The sequence below is a fragment of the Haliotis rubra genome, unplaced genomic scaffold (genome assembly GCF_003918875.1).
Source record: "Haliotis rubra isolate DU_JTF1 unplaced genomic scaffold, ASM391887v1 Scf283, whole genome shotgun sequence".
Classification (NCBI taxonomy): Eukaryota; Metazoa; Mollusca; class Gastropoda; order Lepetellida; family Haliotidae; genus Haliotis; species Haliotis rubra.
In genome coordinates, this window is record NW_025766925.1 from 1,196,546 (window position 1) to 1,220,770 (window position 24,225).

At 41.4% G+C, this 24,225-nt stretch overlaps 1 protein-coding gene across 1 annotated transcript; it reads left to right on the forward strand.

Moving 5' to 3' along the window:
• The first annotated feature begins 13,505 nt into the window (after positions 1–13,505).
• On the forward strand, positions 13,506–23,532 carry LOC124281385 (kelch-like protein 18). Its single transcript, XM_046717422.1, is given in 12 exon segments — positions 13,506–13,625; positions 16,006–16,136; positions 16,753–16,893; positions 17,322–17,520; positions 18,442–18,602; positions 19,556–19,692; positions 19,969–20,076; positions 20,301–20,415; positions 20,644–20,748; positions 22,016–22,041; positions 22,044–22,126; positions 22,381–23,532. Coding segments are annotated over 12 exon segments (1,707 nt in total). The 5' UTR covers positions 13,506–13,517; the 3' UTR covers positions 22,774–23,532.
• The last annotated feature ends 693 nt before the right edge of the window (positions 23,533–24,225 follow it).

The window sequence follows — 24,225 nt, forward strand, 5'->3', positions numbered from 1 at the left end:
ATATATATATATATATATATATATATATATATATATATGTAGTATGACCAGAAATTATTGAGAATTTTAGGAATATGTTTAATTGGATTTCTAGTATAAACAACCTTGACCAGCTATCAAGTGCTTGGATTCATTCAAGAGAGACAACTCCGTTAATCATTTTTCATTAGTTTGTGAAGAGTTATCCCCCTTTGTTTACTTGCTAGCAGACGACATTTTCAGTGATCTCCAGTATGATTTAGAGAAGAGGAAGTTGATTTTAGAGTATTATAACAAGGACATCAGATCAGCTAAAGTGATTTCAAGTAGAACAGGCATCCCTTTGTCCACTGTTTATCGTGATTTGAAAAATATTGCAAATGGATATGGCACTGAGCACCAGGGAGACGCAGGTAGGCCCAGAAAATTGACTGTCGGTGACAGGAGATGCCTTGGTATTCTTGTTTATAAAAACAAACGAAGGAGTGTAGAAAACTTAAGGCTGGATATGATTGATAGAGGAACTGTGGCTGTCTGTAAGGAGACAATTAGAACTGAGCTGCATGCAATGGGTTGGCAGAAAAGTGGAATTCATCACCGATCATGAAACCTGAACAAAAGGAACGAAGGTTGAACTGGTGCTTACAGCATAGAAATTTTAACTAGGACAATGTGATTTTCTCAGATGAAAGTTCTGTGTGGCTGTTTCCTAATACACTGAAATTCTGGACCAAACAAACTGAAAAACCTTTGTATCAGCGCCCAAAGTACAGTCCGAAATTTAACGTGTGGGGTGGCATATCTGTGTTAGGGGCAACGTCCCTCTGTGTATTTGAAGGGAATATGGACAGTGAGCGGTACACAGATATTCTCGATATTCTCAGCAGGAAACAACGACACAAAACATCGTTCAATGCATTCACAGGCCTGGTTTCGGACCCAAAATATGACATTATTAGATTGGCCAAGCTATAGCCCTGACCTAAATCCAATAGAAAATGTTTGGGGACTTATGAAGGAAAGTGTCAATAAGAAAAATCTGACAAATATTGCTGAAATGAAAGAAGAGGTGGTCCGATATTGGGACAGCATGGACCACGACTTTCTAACTTCTTTGATCAGTAGTATGCCCCGCCGCATTGAAGCCTGCATTGCTACCCGTGGTGACTTGACAAAATACTAACTGTTCACCTGTCTTTAAATCTGGAGTTATGTTCTGCTAATATTCACATTTAATACGTGAGTAATGAGTGAAATAAATTTAAAAAATTACAATCTTTAAATTCTCAATAATTTCTGGTTGTACTCTCTGTGTGTGTGTGTGTGTGTGTGTGTGTGTGTGTGTGTGTGTGTGTGTGTTCTTGGTAAGAATAGTTTGTATGTAATGATTATTTCAATTTTCAAACGGACTCAAAATTTCAAAAAAAAGTCTAAAAACGATTTCCTTGCATGCATCGAAGCACTCAAGAAAAGGAAACTGGGAACCTGAAAGGTCCGCACGTGCAGATGTAGCTCCACCCATATCGGACAGGACGCATGACAGGGCATGGAAACCAGCGCCAGACGACTTCCGGTCAACATTTTACCGTCCTCTGGCCAGAATAACAAAGAAACCTGGACTTTCCCACTTCCGGTAGCGTGCATATTTACTTAGTTAATTTCACCATCGATATTGTAAAGTACTTCTTTGCGTGAATTTCTCGGTAAAAATATTGTTTGTTTTACGTTTCAAAATAATTCTGAGTGTGTTTTCAGTTCAGTGACTAACCACTCAGAAAGATGTTCATCCGAAATATCTCACATGACCGGAACACAACCAACAGATGGCGCTGCTCTCAAGCAGATTCTGGGACAACTGTATACAGACAAGAAATACCTTCAAAAGCTCTACCAGTCCGTAGGTATGCACGAAGACCACACTACTTATAGTCTGGGGCTGACATGTTATAATCCCTGTAGTCAGGGAAAGGGATGGTGGATGGTTGTGAGTGGATGGTTTTGGGTTAAATATTCTCTGGTTTCAAAGGTACATTGTTCAGTGGGTGTCAGACAAAGGATGTTGCGAGACTCCCCAGAATTACAGAAGGGGTATCATATGTTTTGAAACGCTTTGAGCGCTGACTGAAAACATGTTCTACCTTGAACATTTTCCAAAAGCCCGAGGGTCAGAATAGGTTCAAGCACCTCGTGTTTGCCATGAGAGTCGACCAAATAATGAGTTGATGGTCATACAGTGTTCCCTGGATAACTACTGGCATCTGTACAATATGAATGTAATGTCAACATCAGAAAATAACCAGTTTCGAGGAATTTAATGCAAAATAGAGAAGAAAATTTTATGCAATCTATGAATAGTCCTGATGTTAAAAAGAAGCAGCACGTTAAAGTTTGTGTCCAAGAATATATTTGGGATAATGTATTCTGATCTTTTTCAGATTTGTCCATGGTAAACAAGGGTTCCATCTCAGACTTGGCCGAGGGTGGAATAAACTTCCTCCAAGAACGAGGTACATACTGGGATAAACTTGGCCCCCTACCACCACCACAACCAAATCGTCGCTTATACCAAAGAAAACATGGATCCACATCCGGGGTTCCTTCGTCTGTGTACAGTTTTACAACAAACTCAACATCGGGTACAGTATTCGCAGGACGCGTTGATGCTCTGTCAAATATTGCTGATGTCAACTTCACCTTTGTGTCACATGAACCAGATGAGGAAAGCTCAGTTGCCATGGACACGGATTCCCATGGTGGTGGAACGTCTGTCAATTTGTTATGGGCGTCTGAAGCCAGCGTAACATCAATGGGCGGCAGCACCAGAGAGACAACGAAAAGAGAAAGGAGCCATTATTTCGCACAGGAACTGGAAGCTGTGGAAAAGCGTGAGTTTACACTTTCTTTGAACTGAGTGATCCATTAGAGCACAGTTTCATATTATACATCTATGTATGTCTTTAAACGAATGCCCAGTTACGCAGATCGATGCTCGTGCTGCTGATCATTGGATTGTCTGGTCCAGACTCGGTTATTTACAGACCGCCGCCATATAGCTGGAATATTGCTGAATGTTGCGTTAAACAACAAACAAACAAAAATTCCAAATTAGTGCAGCACTCATACATCGTGTGGATACAAGCTTACACTATTGCTCCCAGCAAAGAGGCGGTTTAATTGGGTAGTAATATATGGAATCTACCTGGTTTTAGAGCTGGGACTTTGTGACTTATCTGAGTGCGTGCCATCGTACCCCGATGGTTGCTGACAATATCCATCACTGGATTATTTGGTCCAGACTTGAATTGATACATGCAGCCGATCTATTGTTGGAATATTGAGTGCGGCGTTTAACAACATGCTAACACTGTTCGTCTGTTTCAGTTTACAACCAAGGCAGGTTCACCGACTGCAGTGACCGTGCAGAAGCTTGCCTTACTGAAGTTAAGGCTGCAGATGAAAGGGAGATATCTCACAAAAGGGATATACTTGCTTCCCTGCACAGCTACATCGGCAACGCTGCTGCCTGCAGGGGGAAATACTTAAAGGCAGAGTTCCACCATGCCAAGGACCTGGAGATTGGCGAGTTAGAGTGAGTAAGAAAAGGTCTGCCAGTGATATGGGATGCAGGATGTGTCCACCTCCCTCTTTCAGACAAATAACATGTCAGTCTCTGTCTGTCCCTTGGTTGGCTGCAGTAGTACATTCGATTTTAACAGACACTTTGGGAACGTTGAGTGTGAAATGGTTGAAACGTTATAAAGTCAACGCCAAAAAGTAACCAGTCTTGATTATCCAACGAAACATATTCCACAGGAAGAAATGCGTTAAAGTATATGGAAGGATCAGTGGCAATCAGTGATAACATACGGTGCTAGCTATACATGAAGAGGTGAAACCTATAAATGCTTTATACATGGGAAATCTGGAATCAAGGCTAGGAGTCTACCTTTGAGGTTTTCTGATGAAAATAGAAACAACATTAAATAGAAAGTCGCGTCACTGAGAACTTTCAAGGTATGGGTCCTCATTGTCTGATGAAAATCTGTAGAGATAACGGTAACCTGCAGCTACTGGCAGTGAGGTAGTGAGGGATAGGTATTTGGATCATTCTGCTAGAACCATCAAGCTAATCCTGTTCAGTTCTCACTGCATACATAATCTCACTATAGTTGAAGAACACTGTTTCAGCGACATGCCGGAAGTGAGTTCTAGAGCGCTGGGTAATCTTGGCCGGATGTACTGCACCCAGCGGAAGTACAACAAGGCTCTAGACGTGTAAGTGTGACAACGCCCTGCTGATCCGTGTAGCATACAACCAACCTTTAGTAATTGTCAAGATTGTCATTTTGTGATGGTGTTTCCCAATAACATCAAGCGTATCACAGTCTTCTCCCCTTAATAACGAAAACAGCTGACATTAATGTATTTATCATGCATGTAGAACGTTGTGTGTGTGCGTCCGTGCTGGCATGCGTGTATAACTTAACCAGTCAGAACAAAAATAAGCTTTCACTGGATGAAACATTTTGCTGTTGATCATGTCCCAGGTTTCCCTGGAAAGTTGATCAACTGAAGTTGAAAGAGATATAATTATTGATTAACAAAAAACAATAATCTTATATGTTCTGACTTACAGTCTGGCTAGAAAGGCCCCCCTCTGTAGCACCCCGCGAGAAGTGGCGTGGGTGTTCCTGGACATCGGCACGTGCTTCATGGCACTTGGTTATCATGATTATGCAAGGGATTGTGGGAAGAAAGTGCTAAGCGTGACCCGTCATTCAGACCTGCAGGATGAATTGTTCCAGGCACAGCTCCTTGTGGCCAGTAGTGAAGGTGAGTGAGTGAGTTTAGTTTACGCCGATTTTAGCAATATTCCAGCAATATATCACAGCGGGGGTACACCAGAAATGGGCTTCAATCCCGGGTCGGCGGCGTGTCGAGCGAACGCTTTAACCACCAGGCTACCCCACTGCCCCTGTAGTCAAGGTACTCACCTTTATCACTTAAGACAAAGACACGTTTTGTGTACCAATGTCAGCTACCGCTTAATGTGTCATATCCATAAATTGCACATTTAATTATTCTATTTATTGAATTAACTCATCTAGACGCCAAAGGTGCCGCTGTGGGACGTGAGGTGTAAGATGTGTTGTTTGGGGCATCTGTGTTGTTGCTGATATAATTATTAATGTTATTCATTCATAGGGAAACATTCATTTTGTTTTGTAGAGAAGATGAAAAAATATGAAAAGGCATCCAGATCCTTTTCAACAGCGTTGGGCACGGCTTTAGCTAGAGGTACGTTTTTGTGGGTCAGTGATCTCACAACCTCGAGTACAATATTTCTCTTGAAAGGTGCGAAGGTAAAGACATATTTAATCATATCCCTGTATAATAGTTTGAGGCTTTGGTACTAGTATACTGAGGCTTCCAAAATATGTCCCTTTAGATAATGGCCTGTCTGGTAAAGACTCGACAGTTTACAGACATCCGTCGTATGACAGGAGTGCTGCTGTCCGACTTAATGCAACAACCAAACAAAAAACACTCACTATATTTTTCATTTATGATTGATGGTAGAGCACGAACTGCTTACCCTTTGGTAAACACCCGGTGTCATCACTGATTGTCAGTGATCCATTCATGTAGTTGTCCCCAGTATTTTGTCCTGTGGAATCTGCTCTGGCAGATAATCGACACTGGTTACTCTCTGGTGTTGACGCTTTATGTCAATATCTACATCACACAAAGAGGAAGACATTATTCTGATACTCATTGAATGATAGGTCTCGTAAATACATACATTGATAGTCTATGCATAGGAATTACAAGGTCAAATATAAGTCACTGTAAACCGGTCAGTTTACCATACATTTACAACATCCGTAGTTTCAATGTAGATCGTTGGAGGTATAGATGAATACCCTTCACTGATACATGTTTATTTCTATTCAGACGACAAGATAGCAGAATACGCCATACGAAATGAAATGAAGAAGATTGAAAAGAAGTTAGCTTTCCAGAAACCAAGACAGAGACAAGAAGTGACAAGTCCAAGGCAACATATCCCTACTGACAAGAAGAAAGCTACTCCGTATCTCACACACAATGTAGATAGCCAGTTTGAGAATACAAGTGCTGCAAACCAAGACAATAACCAGACAGAAACATTGGCACACGCGAACATGACACGTGCTGCAGCTGAACAAGATATGTCTGAATCTGCCAGACCTACACACACGTTAACAGAATTAGAAGGACATGTATATAAGGAATTTGAGGGTGTTACTATCTTGTCTGTGTTACAAAGGCTGAGAGAAGAGTCTAACACTAGTTCGACCCATACCATATCTGAATACCAAGAATCGGAAGTAGAGAAACTGGATGATATTGCATCAGATTTAGATCAGATTGACAGCCCACAGGTTAAACGGCGACCATCCATGAAAAAGCGGGGTTCCTTTGCAAGACAGAGGTCAAAGAGTCATCTACAAAGACATATCTCATTTAAGCTGTGGGATGAAAAAGACAACCTGTTTGAGCACAGCGAGGAGGGTCTGAAGTCCACGGAAAGAGATGGTTCATCAACTGGAAGAACTCTGTCAAACCGGGAAAGGGCAGTGCTGACTATCAGAGACAAAACATCACGAATCAGGTACCAAAAGATGGACACAGACTGGACTCCACGAGATATCGATCTTGCAAAGTATTCCAGAGATGAGTTAGAGAAGGAAACGCCATTCCCTGAAAAACTGGATGGAAATGTGGTTGCTGCTGCTCTTGCAGAAAGTGGTTATCTTGATTTGATAAAAATGGTTGGTTTGAAGTTTGATATTGGTGGCGGTCTTCCCAATACTGATGTTGACAACTACTCACCAGATCCTGAGAAAGAGAGCGAATTACAAACAAATGGTATAAACGATGATATTAAGATCATACCCTCTGGAAAACCTGTCACAGACTCTGCCCTTGATAAAATTACAAACCAGTCCCAGAAACTAGATGAATACTCCGAAGTACATGCTGTACTGTTAGAGGAAGACTCCGAAGAGTGTGACACACTGCAGCCCATTTTTCTCTATCCTCAGGACAGTGAATCATTTTCATGTCCTTTTGATAGTGAATTTGTTGCAGATGAAGAAGACGTCATGGTTGTGTCCACAAGTGGGATCATACAGGCAGATCATGAAGCTGAAACCACAATGCCTCGGCGTCTCTCGGTTGTATTTGAAGATGTCAAGGAGAAATTCAAGGAACCTTCTGCTCAAGACGATAGGCTTGAGGCAGATTCGAAGGATATTACACTGCCATCTGAAGCCATTCCCTCCTTGAATGTACATGAAGTGAACAAACCGGGACTCAAACCAGCTGTTGCTGCTACAGCCAATGAACCAGGTGTGTCTGGGAAAAGCGCTGAGGTAGTTTCAACTCCCAAAAACACACCTAGGTCAAGAACATTAAATAAATCTTTTGAATCAAGAGTCATTCCCAAAATTAACATGAAAGTATCAAACAGAAACAGACAAATACAGTTTGAAACGAGCTCAGATATAAAAGAATTATCAACTCCGAGAAGAACCAAATCAACACTCAAGGAATCAAAGTCAAGCACTGTTGTACCAAAACAAGCACCAACTAATCAGGGTTCTAAAGATACCCCTCGAGGGCATGTCTCGAACAGACCACTTCATTTAGCAAAGGGTGAAACAAGCACTGAAAAGAAGGTTATTCAACCTGGTGTTAGATCCACTGTCCTTCCTCGGCACAGGTCACAACCAAAATCTGATCCGAGAACAACCAAACAGAAAGTAACTGAACAGAGAAGAGAGAACCTTCTACAAGAACAAACATCAGAAACGGGAACTCGGAAGCAAATGTCTACCAGAGAGAGGACACTTTATAAATCAGAGTTTGCAAGGAAGCCTGAGCCAAGAAGGGTTCCTGCGAAGTATGGCCGAAGATTGATACTCCCTAATGTACAGAAAACACGAAAAACAAAATCCATGGGTAACTCGAAATTGGAATCTGAAAAGACCACTGTTGTGAATAATGATGAACAAGTCATTAAGAGTGAGGACAAGGAAGGAGAAGACACAGCGAATGCTGATGATACTGAAAATCCAGTGGCTCTATCTTTTGTTCAAAGACTAAAATCATTCTTGGGTATCCTGTCTTTGAGAAAGCCAGAGCCGCTGCCAAACATACAAGAAGCAGAAACAGATAATGATCCCAACGGCAAATTAGTATCTTCAAACACAGACACAGATGATCGTAACACAGATATTGAAAAGGGTGCAATGCCTGGGTGCGTGGGGGAAGAGATGAAAGATGATGAAGAAATGGTTAATCAGGGTAGCAAGGAGAACCAAGGAGCGTCTGATATGAGGACGGGAAAAGCCAAACTTCTTCCAGTACTGAAAGACAGTCCTTACACCAAGGTTGTCAGAAGCCCAAGAACGAAAGCCAAACTCCAAATGCTAACTGTGAAACCAAAGAGCAGGCGACCAGGAGTGAGAGGTTGGAAAGGCAGTTCTGTCCCATCGACACAAAGTAATCATAACACCAATCGTACCAACGTAGCTAAATCACAGACATCTCCCAGAAACCAATCTGTGACTGAAAGTGGGGGCGTCTCTTCATCAAACACAGTTCAAAGAACTGATGATAATCGCCCTAACAATAGAGAGGAAAGTAGAGATAATGTGATTCAAAGGAGTGAAATACCTTCGTTCATTAAGAAAAGGAATCTTCTTTATAAATTGTCTAATAAAGATGGTCAGATTCTGTTTACTCCAATGGAATCAACTGAACCGAAGAACAAGTGGAAGGTTGTCTATATGAGGGTGAGAAAAGGGGAGAGACAATTCACAGTTCCTGTGATCCAGGAGCCCTCTGAAACAGAGACGGGGTCTGATGAGACACTGGGTACATCTGCCGAGACACTGGGTACATCTGCTGAGACACTGGGTACATCTGCTGAGACACTGGGTACATCTGCTGAGAAGGTGAAGCCACCTCAGAAACTGTACCCGATGAGAAAGCAATCAAAGAGACAGTTCCAGAAGAAGATGGTAACAAACCTCGGAAATGTTCCTGAGGAGTGGGACTCAGGTGTTGCCCCCAAGCCAAGGAACTCTCCACGAAACGCAAAACCAGTGTCAATTCCAATCCGAGACGACACGGATCGTTACAAGGCCACTAAAATTGACATTAATTACCTTGCGACTATCTTTGAAAACGAAAATGGCCTGGGTAAAAGGTTGTCTTCATCTGGTGAAACTGCAAGTTCCGACAAGGGTGTGACATTGCGGGTTCCACGAGGTCAGGAGGTGGTGTACAGGCAGACAGACAGAGAGGGCAATATTGTATTGATACCTGTTGTGAAGACTCCAGCACACAAGATAGTCCTTGTGAAGGTGAAGCGGAAAGATCAGACATTTGTATTGCCAGTTATTGTTGACAAAACATAATAACCATCAGAGCATCACTGCCATGTCTAAAAATGTGAATTGACGTCTATCAAGGGAGCCCAACGCACCGATAGCCGCAGACAAAACTCTGAGTTTGAACTCAAGGTTTCAAAATTTCAAAAAAATGAACAAAAGCATTATTATGCTACAAGAACAATGACAGCGTTTAGAATATGTATGATCACAGAACAAGCACTCGCTAACATACGGGCTGGTTGGGTTCTTAAAAATTGTAACGATACTGAATATCTGAAAACTTCAATGGGCTCCGTTGATATGATCTAAAATATGGCAGGTCCACAAATACGAAGGGAAGAACTTTGACAGGATTAACTGAATTGATTGGAAGATGAGCAATGTGACACATAAACATCATGTGGACATTAAAGAGTATTTCTCTGTAACTAAATAGTTTCATATGATGTTAAGTGGCTACCGATATGTACTGTTGATGTTTACTATTAATACCCTGCAAATGATTCCACCTACAATGTAGCTGTCACTGTATAATAGACTGGTAATGCAGTGGTTTGATCGACTTCTGTTCGGAATGTAACATTAATAAATGAGTTAATGACATGACTGATCTTAGGCGATACAACTGAAATGAGCGTTGAGTGGCCTCCAGTGGCCGAACCAGGATCTGCTGATCTAGTGCTAAAAGATTCCAGTGACTTGGATCAGTTTCTGCATGCACCATATACTGTGTTCGAGGTTTTCACCGAGTGGGTTAACACGTAGCCTTCGTTACACGGAGCTTCCTTCAACGTGAAACTGACGTCCCATGACGTTACTGAAATTCTGTTCAAAGAAGAGATAACTCGCTCCTCCACACACCTCTCATTGCGAACCACCACCACCCATACTGGTCATGTGATCCTAGATAGCATGCTACGATATTGGGTCAAAGAAACAGATAAGATGACGTATTGTATCTCGAATCCCTGCGTTTTAAACGTGTACACGCACCAGGGCTACCTACAAGGCACACGTGTACATTGTTTGTGACGTATGGCCGTTTGTCAGTCGCGTATGTACAGTGTTTGACAATCACGTATGTACAATGTTTGACAATCACGTATGTACAATGTTTGACAATCACGTATGTACAGTGTTTGACAATCACGTATGTACAATGTTTGACAATCACGTATGTACAATGTTTGACAATCACGTATGTACAGTGTTTGACAATCACGTATGTACAGTGTTTGACAATCACGTATGTACAATGTTTGACAATCACGTATGTACAATGTTTGACAATCACGTATGTACAGTGTTTGACAATCACGTATGTACAATGTTTGACAATCACGTATGTACAATGTTTGACAATCACGTATGTACAGTGTTTGACAATCACGTATGTACAGTGTTTGACAATCACGTATGTACAATGTTTGACAATCACGTATGTACAATGTTTGACAACCATACGTATTCGATGTTTGACATTAACTCGTGTCCAATATCTGATATATATACTTAACAAACTTAGGGGAACTTCATTTTTAACTTACGACTGAAAAAAAGGGAGATATATCGGAGTCGATCAATGTTGATCTGATACTGATGAATATTTTGAGAGTCCCTCGCCACTTGCACTTCCTTATGACCATAGTTGTTTGTACAGTAATCGCTCCTGAAATATGATTGGTGTATGACGTCTGTCTGTCTGTAAAATGTTTGTTAACTCTTATACTTCCTATCCAAATTGAAAGTTCGGGTTCCCCTTCTTTTTTAAAGAGTATACATGCATGTCTGTACACAGTATTCTACAGACGTAAAGAACATAACACTCTTGGATGCACTCAAGCACAGTAATTAGGTTCTTTAATTACACAAAGTGAGGTAGGTCAATTGCCGTCCCTGTCGCTGTAGTGTGCATGGTACAACAGTCCTGGGACATATAATGTTTACGGTCACACAACGCAGCTTTGCTTGTACAATAGGACTTGGGGGCCATTTTGACTTATGTATTTCTTTTATTTGAAAGGTCACGACCACAAAACGAAACAAACTATGCTAATCCCTATTGGTACTTTTTTAGGAATGTAACACCTTGTGGCAATGCATGGTTGTTTTATTTTTTGTATAATTTTGTCTTGACTTTTATTATTTCACGGAATTGTGTGTGTGTAAGGACAGTTACAATGAAGCACCTGCCATTAGTGCCAGGTGTGCGAGAAAGGATGGAGACGGCACAGCACAGGTTAATGAATCTAACACCTGGCTGTCCCTTTCTCTGCACTCCTCCCTCGTAACAAATAGTGAACTGTGTCAAAATTTAAATGATAGTTTGTTAAACAACTTTTTTTAATTTTAGGACATAAATTCTGCAAAGAAATCACAGAGTTGGTCTGATGTTTTGATTATGATCAGCGTTTCATTGTGTATTATATGTTTATTAGTTTTCGAGTTAGATTGCAATTCATCGGTCCGCTTTTGAGCCAAACGGACTATAATGAGTGATTCAGTGAGTTTGGAAGCAGGGTGATGGTAACGGGGTAGGTAACATGGTTCGGCGCCTGTGTTGCCTTGTTCATCGCCAACATCACCAAATAACGCCATTTTCCACTCAGGTTGGTTGTTTAACGTCGCAATCAACAATATTTCAGCTTTTGTCGAGTCTGGACCAGAAAATCCAGTGACAAACAGCACGAGTATCGATCTACGCAAAGTTGATAAGACGACATGTGTCAACCAAGTTAGCGAGACTGTCCACCCGATTCCGTTAGTCGCCTCTTAAGACAAGCATGGGCTGCTGAAGACCAATTCTAACCCGAATCTTCACGGATTTTCCCACTCATGACAATCAAGAGTAACATCGTACGTTATTTGAGAAAGCTGAACGCATGGTACTTTGTAAAAGACTCTTGTTCGAGTCATTAACATAGATCTTTTACTCCGAGTGGTCAGGTGAACTTTCTTATCATCATCGAGGCTTACATATTCTCCCTACGATGAACATGAGTGAGTGAATAAGTACGGTTTTAAGGTTTCACGCCGCTTCCAGCAATATCACGGCGGGGGACACAAGAAATGGGCTTCACACATTGTACCCAAATGCATGTGGGGAATTGAACCCGGATCTTCGGCGTGACAAGCCAACGCTTTAACCACAACTAGGCTAGCACACACACACACACGCACGCACGCACGCACGCACGCACACGTGTACTATGATCGAAATTCCGGAATCTATTCCAAGTTAAGAAACAAATTAAAGCCGACTCATTTCGACAGCTGACATCAGTTCTGCACGTGAAACACGCATCATCCATTTTAATTGGTCAGTGTTAGCTTATATGAAGGTGTCGCAAGTGTACACACTGTATGTAACGTCTCGTTTCGAAGTATAATGTCTGATTATATTACATAGGGGTACAAAGTGTAAAGTGTACTTGGTGAAGGGTACAGTGTACAGGATTCCATTGCAATATATATATATATATATACTTTTACAAATGTTACATTTCAACATTCTCACCAAAAAGTATTTCTTTAATTAGGTTGTCTTATATTAATAATTCGTAAAATAATGAAATATAATGAAATCATCTGCACACATAAAAGCATGAATAGCCAGTAGCTGAGTGAGTGGTCAGGCTATGGGATGACTGAATGCTGTGATGTCAGTCACTGGATTGTCTGGACCCAACTCCATTATTGATCGTTTTTACAGACCGCTGGAAAGCCGTTATAGAGCTGGAAACCTGCTCAGTGTGGCGTTAAGATTAATGTACTGTCAACATATAACCATGTACATGAACGTTGATATGGCGCCTTGGAAGCCTCAGCGTAACTCACCCAGCTTTGACTGGAAATAAATTAAACAGACAACACAGTGGACGTGAAAGTTTCAGAACAGATAATACCTTTGGGGGACACCTAAAATGACAAATCCTTATATTATTTATATTAATTACTGATTGGTTTTAGTATCCGATGAAACCTTTTTGATAAGTTATTGAATTCCCATTGTATTGAAGCATGAAATAGACTATATTATGCCAGACGCAGTCAAACAAGGGAGACAATCCGCGGGAAAAGTCAATAGACAAAATGGCCGAAGAGAGAGTCGCGTTTATAGAAGAAGATCTACCTGTGGCTGCTTTTCCGAAGATAGCGGACATCAGACGACAGGGGAAATTATGCGACGTCACGCTGAAGGTAGACAGTATGGTGGTCAGACATTGCTAAACATCACAAGAGAATTGAATCAATGCCGGATGCTATTTGTTGTGTCAAGATCGACTGACCCAGTTTGACTGACTGCAGTGCAGTCACTCGTTCGTTTATTTCAGCATTCTGTTACCTCTGTGTATAAATGCATGGCATATATATTTGTTGTAATCAGTTAGGGTACCTGAGACTTATCCTGTGGATTTTGAGGTATATATTACCTTGACAACTGGCATATGCACATCTGTTACCTGATGTAGACCCTGTCACTTGTGACATATACACGTTTACATGACAACACAACTTTGCAATTTTACGAACCTTTCACTTGTCCGTGAAACACCACCTCCTATTCCTGATGTTGACTTGGGAGGTAGGTTATGTCATACCTATCTCCATTTAATGCATACATATACCAATGTAATTTGAGGAAAATCTGTAAATGTTTATCAAGTTTAAAGTTTGTCTGAGAAATAGGTAACTGGGAATCCACAGAAAGGTAGAAAATCAGGTACCATGCCGTCATATGATTCTGTGGTACTTACGTTTCCGTGGTATTTTCTAATAACATAATTTCTCACAAGCCACTCACCAAATTGCGCCACCTATCGATTGTTTACGTTCATCAGTCGATTGGCACGGCTCTGAGCAAAAAATGTTCAGACTTTCATCAATTTGCGTTCGTACAGTCATCTACTATTAAAAACTAATGCAACTTTATGTCTAGCACGTAATGCACTTTTTGTGCGATCTTTACAAACATTTTCTATAAACTTATTCAGCTTCAAAGTTTTCCAAACAACGCTCGTCTGCAAGCTGATGTCATCAATAAAAACAATCACGTGACCTAAGGGGGGAATCCCAGCTCTATTTTTTAAACTATGGAAGCCCGATAGGGTCATCTCTTAAGTTGTTTTTTCACTTTTCATTTCACGTATCCCGTTGATCAACTCTACATATTTTATGAACTGGAAATTTATGCTGAAGAATTGTGACTATTGTGTTAATTCTACAAAATCGTTTACTGTATTACAATTTATTAACTTCGTTATTACTGTAATCCTACATTGACACTCACGGATTGGCTGTTGACAACGTGTGAGATTGTGACATGTGCTGTGGGCCCGTAATTTGATCTGTAGGAAATACCGCAGAATCATATGACGTCACCAGATTTTGTGCACAATTGCCGCCTGTCGTCCGATACGGACAACAATGAACTTCAGAATGATAAAAGTGTTTTATTGCCATTAAATGATACAAAGGTATGTCGTCTAACACTATGTAGTATGTTGTGTTTATATGACTTGGCAATATGAGCGATTGATTCATAGTCGTAAATGTCTTAATACCACGGAAACCCATGACGCAAGGGTATTAATCACTTGGTTCCCTGGTAAAGAGTTGGCTAGTTAGATTATCTTATCATCATGATTTCCATAGCTTCAAGCAGGCAGTAGTAGTTTGCCCCTCCAAGTTGCAATGAATGAAATCTGAAAGAAATGCAATATAAACATGGTGAAGTCTACTGTGAAGTCAAATCAACTTTCAGAAACAGCAGCATACCATGCAGGTTCATGTGAGCTTGGTTGTAAAAGTGCATTGAGTAGGTAGTGGCATAATACCTCCACATTCACCCTGACCATATGTCCATATCCGGTTACCCGACTCACCCTATCCTAACCACTCCCCACCCCTGAACCTAAATCTTGACTGGGTGCATTTTAGCTCATCGTATTCATCCAAATCGAAAGTATGATATTTTCATGTTCATATTTCATGTTTACAAAGCATTGTAACAACATGATATGGTATCCTTGAAGACATTCTCAGGTGCCCACCTAGTGCTATTAAAAGATGTAAAAAAGGATTAAAAAAAGATAAAGTCGACCCACCTACCCTATTTTTAAAAAGCATGTGATAGGAAACAGACATATATTTTTGTTTTGGCCTAATGAACATCTCCAAAGGTGCCCCTCACCTTGTATAATTATCATCTCAATGTGTGCCCCGAACCATGTATAGTTAACTTTACATGTGCCCTCCATCCCTATAGAAGTAGCATCATACCGTGTGCTCCCTGACCGAGTATATGTAACAGATCCACATGTGCTCCCAGATCATGTATGATTAACCTTTCCAAAGGTGCCCCCACCCCTCCCTGACCCAGTATATGTAACATGTCCACTTGTGCCCTCCATACCTGTACACATGGTTGAAGTAACATCTCTTCATGGCGTTCCCTGTTCCAGTATGATTAAAAACTCCAAATTTGTCTCCCTCCACCCTTAAATCTTGTATAAGTAATCCACTGATCATTGTATGAGAAACATTTCCACATTTATAACTAACGTTCATGTTTCCACAGGTAGGAGATCAGAAGTTTTCAGCTCACCGCATCATCCTGGCGGCGACCATTCCCTACTTCCACGCAATGTTCACGCACGACATGGTGGAATCCAAGCAGGATGAGATCGGCATGCAAGGCATTGATGCCAGGTGGGCAGCTCTACCATCATGCTCTGTATTCACTTTTTCAGTATCAATGTCCATCATGATCTGACAGGCTTACATAGTGAGGTGAACCCTGAGCAAACTTGGCTGCAAATATAACAGTAAAATACGATATGTGGTGGACGTTATTGTTCTCCATGTGGTATTGACAGTTTACATTCAGTTTACAATATTTCAAAATCTGATGTGCTGCATAGAAACATCAACATTTATAGGCTTATTGGCTCTAGAAAGTAGATTCTCAAATCTAGATATTAGGACTGGAGGGAGGAGAGGTGATAAGTGGGGCTTAATGACATTAATCAGTGTTGTCACACTAAGCATGAAATTCAAGTTAAAGGGAAGAACTTTAGGGTGCTCAGATAACTGACTGAGTTTGGTTTTACGCCGCTTTTAGCAATATTCCAGCAACATCACGGCGGGGGACACCAGAAATGGGCTTCACACATTGTGCCCATGTGGGGATTCGAACCAGGGTCTTCGGCATGACGAGCCAACCCTATAACCTTTAGGCTACCCAACCGCCCCTGCCCAGATAACTGCTAGATTGAAACACTTCAACCTCAGGTTACCATGGTTACACAATTGTTGTTGCTGGCAGTGCCCTGGAGTCCCTGGTGAACTACGCCTACAACGGCCGTGTTGAGATCAACCTGAACAATGTGCAGTCTCTCCTCATTGCTGCCAGTTTCCTCCACATGCAGAGTGTGAAGGAGGCATGCTGTGACTTCCTGAAGGACAGGTGAGTAGAACTGATATGCTGAGGTACTTACAGCAATCATAAGTTTGTAGTTATGTCCACTGAGTCTCCATGTGGGAATTTGGTGACAACCCACTTGAAATTGACATCCGTTTAGTGAATCTGGGCCAAGGCAAGCCCAGTCATCTTAGGCACCACTGTTAAGAGTTGTGTCTCTTGAACATACAGAATTCTATCATGTGGGTTCAAATCCCATTTTGCAATGATTATGTTTGAAGGTTTGTCAGCACCATTCTGGGGCTTCCTGTGTGGTGAATATCCAGATTCTTGAAGCATAACTATAATGACAAGGTGAAAACAGTCATTTATTTACTGAATTGAAATTCATGTTGAACTGACTGTGTAAAAATGTGTCAGATTAGACTTGTATTTGCCAAAAGTTCTGACACTGTATATGTTTGGTGATGTAGGCTTCACCCACAGAACTGCCTTGCGGTGCGAGCCTTAGCGGACCAGTACATGTGCTCCAAGCTGGTGGAGGCGGCCAACAAATACATCCAGAACAACTTCCGCCAGGTGTCCTGCACCGAGGAGTTCCTCAACCTCACCCACACCGACATGGTCGACATCATCTCCAGGGACGAACTCAATGTCACCAATGAGGAACAGGTATTACAAGTTTTGTCACCATAAAAAAATAAAATAAACGATATGTGCATAGTTGTCCTACTGAAGTATGTATCTTAGCAATACCAGGAGCTGCTGGTTGTGGTTTGAATCAGAACATGATTATTGGGTTTACTGCTCCATTACTTGTAAGCAGTGGGGGACAGTGGGGTAGCCTAGTGGTTAAAGCATTGGCTCATCACGCCGAAGACCCGGGTTCGATTCCCCACATGGGGACAATGTGTGAAGCCCATTTCTGGTGTCTCCTGCCATGACATTGCTGGAATATTGCTAAAAGCGGCATACAACTAAAACTCTGTCAGTCAGTGTAAGCAGTGGTGTGAAGTTGTTGTGTCTGCACCAGGCAAACCATTTGAGTGTAGAGACTATCAGACATGTCTCAGTTTACTGCCATCCCCATCAGGCCTAAAAAAAATGTTGTGGTTCCGATTACCCGACCGACCCTTGAATTCTGGTGCCGACGCTATTTTTTGAAGCGGAATGAATAAAATAAGCTTTCAGATACCATTGTTTTTTCCCGGGACCGACAGACATCGGTCATTCTGATTGAGAAAGTTGATATGATGGCCGCAAGCTTGATTGAATAAACAATTACACATTGATAAATGTGTTATTAGTTTGTACTTTACTTCTAAAAAAATATGTTAAAAAAAAGCCTACCTACCTACCCTAAATTTTAAAGAGGTGTAATCGGAACCACAATCATTTTTTTTATTTGGCCTCATTTAGCTGCTTCATGCTTTGGGCCATTGAGACTGTTGACTGTACAGCTACGCTAGTATCATAGTTGATGAGGGTCTTCTTTCATTGAAGTGATGGGACCCTCTTGAACAAAAGGAGAAATTTAAAACAAATACCTACAGTGAAATGCGGTTTCACTGACATGTCTGCACGTGTTGACAGGTATTTGAGTCAGCACTGAGGTGGGTGAAACACTTGATAGAGAACCGGAAGGAGTCGCTGCCGGAGTTGATGGTGAAAGTGCGGTTGCCGCTGCTGACCCCACAGTATCTGTCAGACAAGGTGGCAACTGAGGAACTGATCAAGAGCTCTCTGCAGTGCAGGTGATTAATATACTGTAAATCATGAAATTAATGTGTCGCGAATTTAATGCAAGTGCGAGGGTCTAGTCTAAAATGCGGCACAAAATTAATGTGAGCTTAGGAATCTGCTGATGATAAAATGAATTGAGCTGGTTAAGCAATGAATGGAAATGAGCTGACAGTGTTTTGATTACGCTGCCATGTTTGATCACGTGATTGCTTGCTACTACTTGTCTTATGACAACATAAACGTAATCCGACTTGATAGACACAAGTCATCTACCAAGGTACAACAAACAAGTGTCTGGAGAATGTCTGGCCTGGCTGATGTGCTTGAGTGACTTTAAACAATGACCAGTGATTGTAACCAGTGATAATTACATGTGGCTTGAGATACCTGTAATGAGGAAGTGACCTGTATTGGTGTAATGTGTAGTGTCAACAGATTGACGTTTTCTGTCTTTTATGAAGTAGACATGGTCAGACTGAAATGCGTCATTATAATAATGCGAGAAGAGTACAGATGCATTTTTCGCATTAATAAAATGCTCGCATTAATTTCATGTTTTACAGTACTGGAAAACGTTGTAACTTTGACAGCAATCGAAGACCGAGTTGGGTTATTTCTAGTAAGTTTGGGTAATTAAACTAAAAGTCCTCATTATTAGACTAAAATATTCTGAAAATGTTGTAAGAGCCATGTGCAGACTAGAAGACTTCAACATTTTTGGCACAGACTGATGATGTTACTTGTATATCAGTTTGTAAATCAGTTCTGAGATTTAGTGAAAGCAGAATTAGTCATGGTTTTCGCATGAATCTTGGACAGAACTTGAACGAGTTCTTGATCATCTATTTTTTTTTGTGGGTACTGGTTTCTGTAACAGGCAGAAGTAGTTTGTGTTAAACCAAAGTGAAATTAGTGCTTCATTCTGTGAAGCTTTAACTGATCATCTTTTGCTTGCATTTCTCAGAGATTTGTTGGATGAGGCTCGAGATTACCACCTGATGCCAGAGAGGCGGACGTTGTTACAGACTTTCAAAACACGACCAAGGTGTTGTACTGATGTACCTGGCATCATATACGCTGTGGGCGGCCTCACGTCCTCAGGTATGTCTGTGTACATCTTCTCTTCATATCATCAGGTGTTTCAGTTCATATCATTAGGTATGTTAGCTCACCTTATCAGGTACATGATCATATATCAAATCACATCAGTACAAAAGTTCACATCTTCAGGTATTTGATTTCACATCTTAAAGTACTAGAGTTACCATCTTCAGGTACTAGAGATCACATTGTAAGATTCTTCAGTTTGCATTATCAGCTCACATCGTCACAGGTTTACCAGTGCGCAGAAGGAAAACATGTTTACTGATGTTGTAGGTGACTCTCTAAGCACAGTGGAGTGTTTTGACCCGGTCGTGGGGCGCTGGAAAGTGGCGGAGGCCATGAGCACCATGAGGAGTCGAGTGGGCGTTGCAGTCCTCAACGGTGAGTCCATAACATCTAGATTTACCACTTACCTTTTCACTGCTCTAGTTACATACCTGAGCACTGACCAGTTTATACCTGTGGCTTCCTGTATTGAATAAGATACACAGACAACAAATCCATGTGAAAGAAGTACAGGGTTTAAGAATACCATCGAAATCAAGTACTAAACTCTGCCTGTTTATAGTCTACCTCACCTGGTCAACTGTTGTATCTTTGTCCAGGCTACCTGTACGCCATCGGCGGCTATAACGGCATGGACAGGCTGAACACAGTGGAGGTGTTCGAGCAGGAGAGCAAACGCTGGAAGAAAGTATCCCCTATGAACTGCAAGAGAAGGTAAGGGAGACAACTCTGTATGACCAGCTGTTGGATTCTTCCAGTTTCAACAATTTGATGTTTAATAATCAGTTTTCCTGAGAGCCTTCAGAACATGTATTAAACATTATGTGAACCTCAGTAAAACTACATTCAGATGCAGTGGCAAAAATCGATAGCAAATTGAGCAACACACACTGTTTGGTTGCCTGAAGATTATACTGAGCTTCTGTTTTTCCCCTTACTTAGTGCTTTGGGAGCTGCAGCACTGAATGGCAAGCTGTTTGTCTGTGGAGGGTATGATGGAGTCTCTTCTCTCAAGTCCGTGGAGTGCTTTGATCCCAAGTCAAACATGTAAGTGGTCCTCACATGATGCCATGTCACTGAGTGAGTGAATGAGTAAGTTGGGTCTCAGCAGTATTCCTGCAATATCAGTTGAATAACACCAGAAATGGGTTCAACATATTGTACCCATTGTATTTATTAATCTGTGGTGAATTACTTAAAGGTCACATGCAACGTAAAACACAACTTTGCAGATTCTGATACCTTTCGGTATGGACTTACCAAAACAAATCGTCAAAAATGCAAATTCAACTTATAAAGTTGAAAAATAACGCCATGGAAAAAAACACGCGAAATCGGAGTTCAAACGTTTCACTAATTTTCCCCCAACTTTTCTGGGGAAAACGGGTTTCAACAGCTGGGCTGCGCTCATAGCACGTGGGCAGTGAAATAGGTTCGTGCAGCTTGGAAGCGGGTTGTCCGGTGAATACTCGGTGAAGGCTTTGGTGTGAGCTATTTTTCTAATGTTTTGTTGATATCTCACAGGCGCAAGCTTTTTATATGTTATGACAGTAAATTAACTGTTTATATAATTTCATTTGTCTATTTCACCACACGTTCTTCTTACCGAGTCACTTTCTCAGTTCGATACTTAAAAGCAATGCCATTATTTAGCGTTGACAGAATTTCTAACTGTGATATAGATATGTCGTTGTCACAGACAAAACTCAATGTCTTGTTTTATTGACACCTGTGTGTCAGCCTGCCTGTCTGCTAATGACAATATTCAATACACAGCTGCTATCACTGACCACATGCAATTTGAACTTAACACCAATCAGGCTATACACCATAAACAAAATGCATTGATTTATGGCCCGAGTTCGGTCTCTGTCACATTATGTAATTACACAGACAGGCAGGTGTGATACTTGTACACATGACATGTTATGATGTCTGTTGATTCCAAAATGTTATACACAAAAAATGAGCATGTATTTACAAAACCCAACATCTCTATACATGTATATACACACACAATGAACCGTGAGGGCATCTGCAAATGAACCAGCCGTTACACTTGAGTGCACACCCACCCGCTCTGACTGGGTAAACCAAAGTACACAATATTGCACTTTTGATTTGCGATTGTACGCTTATAATTTTGTTTATATGTTTTTTCATAACCAGCAATGTATATTATATGTCATGAATAAGTGATAATTGTGTTTAAATCATGTTTGATTTTTTGGTTGCATGTGACCTTTAAGTTCTTTGCCAATGGGACAGTGTTTGTGTAAATGTTTGAGTGAATGGAGTTATTTCCCTTTCATAGGTGGACGGTGATGACAAGTATGCAGAAATACGAAGTGCCGCTGGTGTTGCTGTATTGCATGGTGACATCTACGCTTGTGGTGGCCATGATGGATTGTCAATATTTGATTCTGTAAGTTCAGTTCAGGTTGACCCAACTATTCTGGATTCTCTGTCCATACTATATGAGGCCTGGTATCCTGGGAAAAATCAAAGTCATGGTCACTTGTTATATGAACTCGATCTCTTACCGATGTTAGTCACGATATGGCTGAAATAGCTTTACTATTGCTGACAGTGTTGTTAGAAAGGAAGATATTATATAGTGATAACTATACTGTAAATTTCAACTACACAGCATTAACACTGTTGATTGCTTGGTTGTAGGTGGAATGTTACAACACAACGACTGGGCAGTGGCGAACTATAGCCAACATGAACTCCAAACGCTGTCGTCTGGGTGTGGCAGCTCTCAATGGTAAACTGTATGCCGTGGGAGGCTACGATGGTGCAATGTTTCTCAAGACTGTTGAGCGCTACGACCCAGGCACCAATACATGGGAATATGTTCTGAATATGAAGATGAAGAGAAGTCGAGTTGCCATAGCAGCAACGTATGGGAAGTTATATGCAATAGGAGGCTATGATGGTCAGGCCAACTTGAACTCAGTGGAGATGTATGATCCGGAGTCCAACACATGGACGTTTGTTGCCTCCATGAGTGCCCACGAGGGAGGAGTGGGGGTGGGCGTGGTCCCCATGGAGGAAGCCACAGTGTGATGGGGAGTGCGTCTTGACTGTGGATGTGAATCTCAAAAACACTGTTACAGAACTGCTGCTGGTTTGCTTCTCTGTAGCTCATTCTGATATCTGCTGAGCGATGTTGCTTGAAGGATGGTGAGTGATGTTGCTTGAAGGATGTTGAGTGGTGCTGCTTGAAGGATGCCGAGCGATGTTGCTTGAAGGATGGTGAGTGATGTTGCTTGAAGGATGTTGAGTGATGTTGCTTGAAGGATGTTGCTTGAAGGATGTTGAGTGATGTTGCTTGAAGGATGTTGAGTGATGTTGCTTGAAGGATGCCGGGCGATGTTGCTTGAGGGATGGTGAGTAATGTTGATTCAGGCTGTTTGATAGTCCTGCATAGAATGTTGTGTTGCTTGGAATGTCTTAGAAACAGGTTGCTATGTGTTTCTGATTGCAAATGAGTAATTCACTCCCAAAAATGAACTAAAACACGTTTTCTTCGTTGTTAGCCCCCCGACAGATTTTACCTTGAGCTCCAGATTGATCTGAATTCTGAAGGGTTATCACCAGTACCTGTGGAACTGACAGCCCATTGTCTCAGATGTATACATTGCATGGGGGTCCATGTTGCTTCTTAGGTCATGTAGTCTCCATGGATCAAGGACAGGTGCCGCCTGACAATCTGAAGAGCTACCTCTCTCCTTGTACATGTTGTGGGGCGGTGGGGTAGCCTAGTGGTTAAAGCGTTGGCTCGTCACGCCGAAGACCCGGGTTCGAATCCCCACATTGGTACAATGTGTGAAGCCCATTTCTGGTGTCCCCCGCCGTGATGTTCCTGGAATATTGCTAAAAGCGGCGTAAAACCTAACTCAGTCAGTCAGTTGTACATGTTGTAGGCCTAAGTCATTGTAGATAGTCATTTTCTGTGCTGTTTTACGGCAGCCTAATTATCCCTTACATATTTGTACTATGACAGGATGTGCAGGTATACATGCTCACTTTATTGTGTCTGGAAATGGCAGGACTGTAAAAACATTTGTAATGTATGGTTGTTTGTCAACACTGTGATTGCTTTCTGTGATAGTGTGCCAACGTGTCAATATTTTTCTGTATAGGTTAGGGGAACAGTTATATATAGGGTGTTATACACTTTGTACTTCTGTGTTATATAAGGTATACAGCATGTCGATCTTTTCTCTGTACAGGGTAGGGGAACAGTTATATATAGGGTGTTATACACTCTGTACTTCTGTGTTATATAAGGTATACAGCATGTCGATCTTTGCTCTGTACAGGGTAGGGGAACAGTTATATATAGGGTGTTATAAACTCCGTACTTCTATGTTATATAAGGTATACAGCATGTCGATCTTTTCTCTGTACAGCGTAGGGGAACAGGTAGATACAGGGTGTAACACACTGAGTATTCCTGTGTTATATACAGTATACAGCATGTGATTCCTTTCTCTGTACAGGGTAGGGGAACAG